Source organism: Anneissia japonica, unplaced genomic scaffold, assembly GCF_011630105.1.
Source record: "Anneissia japonica isolate Jap-2015-1 unplaced genomic scaffold, ASM1163010v1 scaffold287758_len931624_cov196, whole genome shotgun sequence".
Lineage (NCBI taxonomy): Eukaryota > Metazoa > Echinodermata > Crinoidea > Comatulida > Comatulidae > Anneissia > Anneissia japonica.
The window spans coordinates 25,643-36,596 of NW_022722245.1; the positions used below are offsets into that span (position 1 = coordinate 25,643).

Below are 10,954 nucleotides of genomic sequence, written 5' to 3' on the forward strand. Positions count from 1 at the left end.
ATATAGAATTCATGCCATATCAAACCATAATTTCATTCAGTAGTTGGCTTTTAAAATATATAAATATTTTCTACTGGACTTATATTTCATGTCCAATCCATGACGTATCATCATTTTGGATAAGGAAAGTAGATGGTTTGCGAGGAAAGATGCACTACATTAAAGCTGTGTCACATTAGGAGGTTTTTTTTTAAAATCTATATTTATAGAGGGTGACCCTTCCAAAATCATTCTTTACTGCAACACTCACAATGGGTTTAATTTTACAAAAGTAAAATGTTTCAGTCTTAAAAATCTAAACAATCAACATTTAAAAACTTTTCAACAAAAAGGAACAACATCACAGAAACAGCAAAAAGGGGTTTAATGGGAAATATGGCAACCAAAAATATTTTTATGATTATTACTTTTTATTTTATTATTATTATTATTATTATTATTATTATTATTATTATTATTATTATTATTATTATTATTATTATTATTGAAGTGAGATTATTTGAATAATTTTAATTACAGACTTTGAAAGTAAACATAGCATTTGCCAGTGCAGGGAGTTCTTACCAGAATTGGAACAAACCAAAATTTAAGATAAACTTTTTTGATCGTTCAGTTTTGACTTTGATAGTGTAAATTCTTTAGGTTTTCTCAGATGGTAGTGGGGGGTAGGGGGCTTTAGGAAGGAGGTGGTGTAGTCTGTGGAAAGGGTTCTTAAGTTTCTGGAAGTAATCCCTGCACAGACGAGTGCACTGCTCAGACAACATAGGAATATTGCACATGGTCAGGGCACTACAGTAGCTAAGCTCTGGGAGAGTAATTGTGAGAGCTCTGCGTTGCAAGAGATCAAAGTCATTTTTTGAACCTTTAGTAATTGATAACTGTTTAATCAACCAAGTTGAAAGCACTGAGCTTTCATTCATTCATTCATTCGGTCAACTACCCGACTGTATTCAACCAATCAGGCCACCGGCCCATAATGCCATAAATATAACAATAACAAAAGCAATAACATGATCAGTTTTACTTAGATGTTGTTAGCTTTTGGGTGTGAGGATAACTTATCTTGGCAAACCGACGTTGAGGCTGTATCTAAGGCGAATTCAAGATAATTTTTTCTCAAACAATTACGTCCTTCTGGCCTTGATGCAGAAGCTTTGTGTTATTTTTACTGTTGTGCCATCACACCATTATTAGAGTGTGCTGCCCCGGTATGGGGAACAGGTTTGACCAAGTCACAATCTGACCAATTGGAACAGATCCAACTTATAACTATTTCACAAGTTTATTTGGCATTTAGGGTCATAATGTTGGCACTGGTCCATGACAAGGCTGAATCGGCAAGATCCTGTAAGTTACTGGGGGAGACTCTGGCTCGATAGGTGACTGGGCGTTTCATCCGTAGCAAATGCGGTTTGAAGTTTTAAGAGGGCTAAACCCAGAAGTCAGTAGTATAAAAAAGTTTATGGTATTAACAAGATCTGTCTTATCACCTTGATACAAAGAATTTGCCATTCCTGCTGAGGAGTGATTACCCTCGCAACCTAAATTAATTAATCGTTCGGTATATTTCCACCAGGAACGCGAGTCAGAGTTTAGTAGGTTATCAATGTTCTTTTGAGAGTAGGATTTACGCATACTTTTTAAGTTATTAAGTTTGTTTCTAAGCATGGGGAATTCACTAGTGTCCCTTGCATGAAAGCAGACTGCCGTTTACTCACTAATTTTTTGAAATAACTTGTAACCCATGGTTTGTCCATGACAAAAGTGGTTTAAAGGGACTATGGGGAAATGATGGTTAAACAAATTCTGAAGCTGGTCCTTTAAAAAATGAAATAGGAAAAGACCATCATACAGCTCATAAATGTTATGCCACTTAACATTTCTAAGGCAAACAAAAGTTTAGAGTTCTTGTTGAAAATCCGCTTATATACTCCATTAACCACGATGCCACTTTTCATCCGCATTACCGGATTACTAAAATTTTGTCTGCTATTAAAGTTAGCTCTTTTCATTGGTTAGTTTGGTAGTCTTGGCTTGCCAGTCATCTTCAGTTGAACTAAAACTAGAACTTGATTTAGTCATAGTTAAATCTTCGACTACTTTGTTTGTGAATACAGATTGAAGTTGAAGTTGCAACTAGCACTAAATTAAGTTCTAGTTCGAAATTCGACTAAAGTTTGTTTTAAGAATACGGGTGTATGTATGGTTATTCATTTCAAAATCATTTGAGCTTGGTGGATGGTAGATTACTCCCATTGTGATGTTTGCAATTTTACAAGGAAGGCGATTTTGGCAAATTGTTATCTAAATACTTTCTATCGCTTCTTCGCTTAGTTCAGTCCAAACTTCAAAGGATATCGAATCCTTCACATATAGTATCACTCCTCCTCTTATATCTCCACACCAATCTGCCCTAGTAGGAGAGTAACCTTCGATATGTATAATATTGTTCAAAATATTTGGTTTAAGTTGCGTTTCCGTACTTGCAATGTCATATGGCATCTGTATAATTCGGTGACACAGTTCATCCATATTATTTGGAAGCGTATCCTACAAGGTCGGCTGATATTCAGGGGCCCTCTTAAATAAATTAAATAATGTGATGCTTTTACTAGCAAAGTCTGTTTATGATGCTTAAGGAGTGGTGTTGTTTGTAGCCGTGAGAAAAAGTCTTGCTGTCAAAGGAACTGAACCCAGAACCCAGGGATCAGAAGGGAAGCATCTTAACCACTAAGCTATTCAACTCCACTCCATGCTTAGGGAGTGGAGTGTTTTGGTTTTGCAAAAAAAAAAATGTTACCATGACAGAAATTGAACACAGGACTCTGGGATTGGAGGGAAAGTATCTTAACCATCATATTAATGCCATATTCCACATTGCTGATAAATGAGATTGTATTGATGACATGTCCAATCCTTGCTGTCTAATTGATGCCACTAGAATATTGACGTCACTGTCAGTCAATAATTTTGTAGAAGTACCAGTAGCACTGCAACTCACAACTTACCTGCATCAATGCATCTTCATGGTCTGGATTATCAGAGGAGTATGCTTCTGATCTAAGCTTCTCAACTTCCTTTAACAAGGTTCTGTAACCTAAAGATTGGCGTAAACTTCCCTGAAGTGCATCAACAACACTAATAAATACAAAAAAGAAATAAATAAAAGTAAATTATTATATCATGGAAGACTAGACTGAAGTTCTGTTAAATCTTCTAACACTTAAAATTACTCTTACTTAGGATGCCAAGAGGGTAATAGATTTTCAAGAAAAAAAAATATGTCCACATCAGAATTCCAATGAGGATACATCATTTTCTACAAAATTTGTTACCTTTAATTATGAAAAGTGGAGGTCTTTATTTATACTTACGTTAATATAGTATCATATGATATTGTCTGTAAAACTCTTTGTGTGAACATTATTACTTTAGCAATTTTTTTTATTTTTTACAGATTACTGAAATGGAGAACTGTAACATTCTAGTTTTTCCAAAGGCTAAATGGTGCCATAATGGTGATGGTGCCATAATTGTCATGGTGCCATAATTGCCATGGTGGTGTCAATGGTGATGGTGCATCAATTGTCATGGTGGTGTCATAATGGTAATGGTGCTATAATCGTGATGGTTCCATAATGGTAATGGTGATATAATGGCGATGGTATCATAATGGTAATGATGTTATCATGGCGAGTGTGCCATAATGGTGAGTGTGCCATAATGGTGAGGATGCCATAATGGTAATGGTTCCATAATGGTAATGGTGATATAATGGCGATGGTATCATAATGGTGACGATGCCATCATGGTGAGGATGCCATAATGGTGATGGAGCCATAATAGTGATGGAGCCATAATAGTGATGGTGCTTTGATGGTGATGGTGCCATAATGATAATGATATAATTGATTCAATTTAATATTCTCACTCTTTGTGGGTTTCTGGATCAATTCTTTTAATGGCGATGACATTTTCAACTGCATCCTTGACAGTGATGTCTTCGCTATCCGTAACCACTCGCCTCAGTGCACTGTGCTTTGATTTTTTTAAAGAGGATTCTAGAAAGGAAAATGATATTATATCAAGCAAAGAAACTGAGAAATAAGCTGAGAAAGTGTGTTTTTAATATAAATTTTGCATCATACTAACCCAGGATGTTGTCTCCAACAAAGTCCATCATTTAGGATACCTGATCAGGTATGGGGTAATCGTAATTTGTAATTGTAATAATTACATTTTTTAATGTAATTGGGTGTAATATAATTGGGTTCAAAAGAGTAATTTGTAATTGTAATGTAATTGTGATTGGAAAAATTTAATTGTAATCATGGCAATTACATTTCATACATTACGAAATTGTTTCATTCGCTGGATGGCAGAAAACTCATCTACTTTATTGCTTATTCAAAAATAACTGTTGGTGGCAACAGTTTATCTGACTGTAAACTGTTTCCTAATGTTTGTTATTTCAGTTAATCGTAAACAAAGGAGTTGTCAATTTGCATTAAATAGGATGTACTACTTATATAATAAATTCCCTGCCATAATTAAACATTAGATTCTAATTTTAAAGTATCCCAAAACCATACTCGTACTCAACCTACAACCTACCTGAAATTACTGGGTTGCAAAATATTACAATAATTACACAAAGTGAGCAAGAACAATAGTAATCCAAGGGTGTATACCACTTGGCCTCATAGGTTAGTTGATAGGGTATCTGAACAGTAAGTATTTGAGTCAAATCCTAATGAGGATTATGTTTTTCTTCCTATTTAAATGTTTATTATCAGCTTAATTTAAGAAAGTTATTCAAGTTGCCAAGTTTCTTTCTTCAAGACGGCTATTACAACCAGTACCAGTGCAGTGGTAGAGTTAATCATCCACAAGTTATTGGGCCGGATTGGCCTTCCTTTTGGAAAGTAAAAAAAAAAAAAAGGGAAAAAAAGGGGGAAAAAAAGAAATGTAATTGTAATCGTAAGTGAGAAAATGTAATCATAATTATAATTAGCAAAATAGAGCAACTGCAATTGTAATTGATTACATTTTCATCGTAATTGACCCCATGCCTGTGGAGTTTAGTGGCAAGAAAATCATAACATTTGTTCCTGGTTTGAATCCAGAACCTTGGGACTCGGGATTCGAATTGAGCATCTAACCTCTGTAGCACCAAGTAAACATAGTACAGTACACAGTTACTGCTTTTAATCACCAGAACAATAATATCAATGTTTTGTCATCAAAAATTATTATTACTTTTTATAGACTTTCTGTCTGTGATAAAGGTATATTAAACAGAACCATAATTTACTCACTTATAAATGCTTTCTTATAGTTAAAAGTTTGGTAAAAATAAAGACGAATATCAAATAAAGAATGAATACCAATCCTATGGGCATACAGACAATATACAGATAAACTTTGCCATCATAAAATGATGGTAATTTTGAATACTGTACATACCAATGTTTTTGGTTCGCGTTGAACCAGCCGGGCAGTCCCGACACAGCCTCTGTAATTCACATGCCCCAAGGAACTTGTGTAAAACCCATTTGATCATACGATGCAGTAATAAGAGGAACGATGCTGGAAGAAATTCAAACATTTGAGATGGCTAGAAACTTTATCTCCAAACTTCACTGATGCTGACACAGAAGAAACCTAAAACAAAAGAGATGAACATAGTAAATAATTACTAGTAGGGAACATGACAAAGCGGACAGATTCTGGCTTGGAACTTATGTGTCCCGTGTCTCATGATAATCAGATTACTTTTGTTTAATTTTGGGTCAGACAATCCCTACAGTACATATCTGAACACTCACAAGTTATAAATTGGTGTCTAGTAGAAAGAAACCGCTAGGAAAAGGCGCTAGGTACATGATTTGGAATATTGTCTACATTCACAAAGAATTACAGTACCACAGAATATAGAATGTATGTGTATTTGTGTTTTAATGTGAAGTGTGTACTTTATCTGGCATAGCGAAAACTCTAGGGGCGCACTCCAGTGGTAGACAAAGTCAGCCACCATTTACATGAGGCCTTGCACTTCAATGGGGAGATTTCATTAGCTTGACACCTCCCACCCTACATACTTTTTTTTTTTTTTTAAAAAGGACAATCAACAACTCATTTTTTTTTTCCATGGCCTTATCTGGAACCATCGCAAATAATATCGCAATGGCTATGTATTATACAAATGACAAACTAATAAGTTCACTTAATTTCCTGATTTTCTGGATACATCACGAATGAAACTGATAGCATACGGCAGAGAGGTCTTGCTTCTAAAGTCTTGATTTTGATTGGGTAATTGAAAAACTGCTACACTTTGCTGAAGTATCACTCAAAATTGGTGTTGTCATGCTTTTGTTATGTATATATACATAGAAATGCAAATGAGAAGAAGTTGTCATTGTTGGATGATGATTTTCATTTCATAAAAAAAAAAAAAAAACCACATTCAGGAATCTTATCCTGTAATTTGAAAAGTGTTATAAAAATTTTTTAAAGTCCTAAAGGCTATAGGCCTAATTTGCCTACATACTTTGTCTTACATTCTTTGTCTTGCGAGGTTTATTTCGTTAGTTGCCAGACAAAAGCCTGAAAGATGGATTTCAATGTACGACTAGGCCTAGCCTGGCCCTAGTAGGAGGCATAGGCTAGGCCTAACCAGATGAATCTGTAAAAAACTAATAAGCAATTAGTAGAGCTCCGCATAGCACACTATAGGAAAATTATTATTCGAAGGTTAGATTTAATGCTTGAAACAAAAAACACCTAAATAACTTTCTGCTAGTGTACGATGCATGCACTAATTGCTTTATAAGTCAATCGCCGTCTTTTAATGTTAGTTTTTATAACCAACTGTGTTGTACTAGTCATCGGTTGCTATAGTGATACGATCAGTATACTGTGTGCGTATTTATATTTTGTGCGTATGCTGATTTGTGCTTCTGATGCGGCGCCTACACGTTAACTACACATCAGCAGTACTATATGGATACGATGAATAACTAGGCCTAGGTTATTTTGTAATTTGTATTGTGTTAGAAGAACTTGTTAGTAATTTTTCACATTCGTCAAAGAAATAAACATTTTTCAAAGCATTCGAGAGAGAATACAGTCACTGTCACTAACTTTTTCGTCAGAGCAGACAGGTAAAAATCTTGTGATGATTTCATAACTACGCTAGGCTATACAGCCTAGGGGCCTAGGCTAGTAGTAGGAGGAGGCCTTGACGGCTCTACATCTAATTTCATTCCTTGAGTCTTTAAAATAGGTCTAGACAATTCCTATTAAACATTCAGTTTGTTTAGATTATTGGGGTTCATTGATTCAAGGAATTGCTTAACTGTTCATACTTAAATTAATATTGAATTTAAAGTAACTTTCTTCGGGTTGTAATAAACATTGTTTTACGAAAGTAATTTTCAATCACAATTCATTTTTTATCGCGGTGCACGCAGGATGTTTTCGCCGTGATGAAAAAATGAGGAATTTATTTTTGTACACGAACCTAAAAAATCAAGCCAAGTGTCCACTATTTGAAAAATTAGTGGACGGTAGGAAATAGGCAAATAATATTGGGAGTTGCAGTGATGACGTCACGAGTGACTTATATAATTCCCATATTAGGCCTAGGCTTATTCATAGTTTTTTAATAGTGGTATATCTTTAATAAATTCAATAATTACTGTGTGTCCCACATACAACATGGATGGCCTATCTGTTATCATTGCAAATTTTCCGATCGATTAAAACACCAGAATTTCCCTATATCTCCCAAAAAATACATTACTGTATGTTGAATCATAATCTAATAAGTTAATGTCAATATCATTTCATAAATATTAATGTCACACTTTTACCACAAATGCATACAGCGCACAGTTTGAAACGACTTTGAGAATACCTCAGCAACTCGAATTGAGCAAAAGGAACAAAATGCGCACAACAATGTCATACATAGCAATGAGAGACAGTGATTGAGGGAGAGAGGGTCATACGTGAAGTTGCCTAGATCAGCGTTCCGCAAACTTTTTACTTCACTGCCTATTTACGATTCCAGGCACCAAGCCGCGGCCCAGCAGCGGAGGGACCAACATACCAAATCTTGGCAAGAACTTTTGATCATGAAGCCTCCATGTATAGGCCTATACAATATTTTGACATCATTGTCTGTTCTCTCAGTGATAAAATTTTATTGTATACAAATTAAATATTATTTTATTAAATAAATAATACCGTACATTTGTGTTTACACCCCCCCCCCACCACCTCCGACAATTGATTGATTCTTCTTTCTACAATGACTCAACAAAACACGGTTCAGCCACACAAGTTATAGCAGGGCCATAGCCACGGGAAGTGAAATGGTCAGGTTGCGAGCGAAGCGCAAGCACTGATTATTGGGGCTAGGGAGCCGCCAAGGGCCCCAGGTCGGGGTTCAGGGTTCCGGGGCCATTGAACTGCAATGTTATTGTAGACCATTAAACTATAATATTATTACGTTAAGCCATTAAACTGTAATATTATTAACTAAGACCAATCAACACATAACATAAAACATGTACTATCAAAATTATTATGTTTAATCTTTCCTCGTCGGTGCTTGCATAAAACGTGATTTGGATCTAACATGATGATATTGATAAATAATCAAAATTCTCTGTACAATAATATTATGCTAAACATTTACGGAGTGGACCTCCTTATGTTGTGGTCATATTAGACTGTAATATTATTATTAAAGAAGTCCGTTCAACAAACAACATAAAACTATACATGTCAAAGTTATTAGGTTAAAGTTCTCATGTCGGTGCATGCATAAAACATAATTTCCTAAAATTTGGATATTTGAGATTGACAGACAAAATTCTCTATATTATATATACTAATTTAACGAGTGGACTTTCTTGATTTAAGGAAATATATATGTATATTGAGATATGCAAGGTATAGTAGGTTAGAAGTTTAAAGGAGAGGACTTCATTATGTTGTGATCATATTAGACTGTAATAATATCATTTAAAACCATTCAACATAAAACATATCAAAATTATTAAGTTAAACTTTCTACTTCGGTGCATGAATATAACGTAATTTTGGGATATATATGAGATTTACATAACATATGAGAATGTACTGCATATAAAATCTTAAATATTTTACATTTTAATCAGCAATCTATCAGAAATACGGGGATTGGTTATACTGTAAAGCCTTCAGAAACAAAAACTTTTCGAATATCTAAAATTTATCTTTCAGCGACAAAACAAGCTAGCTCTCTTCTCATGACTCTCCCAATATTGGAACCCATCTGTGCGATAGCCAGGGTAAACTCTGGATTCGCGCTTGACTTAAAAAAGGTATATTTACAGTAGGCCTATATTTATTTATAGAAAATAATGTTGCATACTAGAACTATCAGGAATAAATATACAGATAAAGGCTCCCGAGGGGGCATAGACATAAAAACTCAAATAGAACGCATCATCTGGCACTTTAGCAGCGTGTGCAAGCGACGCATTCACTGTAACAATGAAGCGGATTTATTAAAAAAAACTATTTTCTCCATGATAAAACGTCTATTTTTTTTTTTCAATTTCCAGACGGCTTCACGCCCTCCAAAAATGTTTCGCGGCCAAATTTTGGGCCGCGGACCATGGTTTGCGGAACGTCGGCCTTGATTTCCTGCATTTATTAGCAGTAGTCTAGGCCTAGTTATGTAGGCCTACGCCCTAACTAAGTAACCTAGGTTAGGCAGACTAAGAAGTTAGGGAGGCTAGCCTAGGCCTAGCTAGCTAAAACTAAAAAATCCTAGGGTAGACTAGCTAGGCTAGGCCTTGCCTAATCACCATAACAACTATTGAATTTACATTACAAAATACTACAAAATAATCCCATCTCTACAAGTGAGTTAAGATCCTTGAAATGTGTTATTGACATGTAACTTTGTTGTTATTTTGGTGAAACTTACGTATAAACATTATAGGCGGACCGGGTCGGCGAACCGCTATGCAACATGAGAGCTAGCTGGCTAGCTGGGTGCGCAAAGAGTATTCAACTGAGGGCGCTGTACAAAATCAACAACTCTCCGAGCACTGTGACTTTTAATCCCAAGATCAACGGATTTTTAATGCAATTGGTATCTTGGGGTTTTTGTTAACTTTTGAAACCTTTTGGAATGATATGGATTTTTTAATTATAGTTTATCAAGTAAACATATAGACATTGAATGTGTTACATTCAATGTCTCAATTTGAGGGGTATAAATTGTTTCCCACTGACGGCACTACTGGCAGCATGGTACCCCGTTGGGAAGCCTAATGATCCCCTTCCCGTCGGGGGAAAACAATTTATAATGTATGTTTTTTTTTTTACATTTATATTCTAAAATCAATTAACCCTGGACTACAGGTTTTGAGCGACGCCCGACCATGCCACATTCTTGCCGGGGATATTGAATTAAAAAGTTAGTTCTTTATTTTAAATTCCGGCCAATTGAGATGATAACATTAATAGTGTAAGATTGTTTTCTGTAAATAACACCGTAAACTAACCTGGAATAGAAGCTTAATCTTAAGAAGAAGCCCATCTTGAATTGAAGCCCTCAGAGTCCTTTAAAAAAAAAACAAGAGAGAGAGAAAAAAAAGAAAAAGACGGTCGAAAAGAAGCCCGGCTTCATTTCGAGATAGTACAGCGCATACTACATAATTTTCAAAGAAACAAAAATTGATTACATGCTTGGCTTATAATACAACAATTTAGGTGATTTAATGTCGGTTACACTGATACAGACTGATGTTACAGTGGCCCTATTTATTGTTATTCATTCATATATAGGTCAAAGATAAAAGAAGCCAAAGGGTTTTTTCGAGGGTTTACGGTATAGGCCTGTTCTTGGAGCAGGGACGTAGCCAGGATTTTGAAAGGGGGGGGGGGG

General features: G+C 35.4%; 1 protein-coding gene across 1 annotated transcript in view; it reads right to left on the reverse strand.

The window, feature by feature from the left end:
• The window catches only part of LOC117111795 (ELMO domain-containing protein 1-like), a gene marked incomplete in the record, with an annotated part of 18,587 nt that extends 8,485 nt beyond the window's left edge, over positions 1 to 10,102 (reverse strand). The window contains 4 exon segments of the mRNA XM_033254785.1: positions 3,009 to 3,138; positions 3,932 to 4,061; positions 5,467 to 5,664; positions 9,989 to 10,102. Coding sequence (XP_033110676.1) covers positions 3,009 to 3,138; positions 3,932 to 4,061; positions 5,467 to 5,608 — 402 coding nt within the window.
• Positions 10,103 to 10,954: the final 852 nt, after the last annotated feature.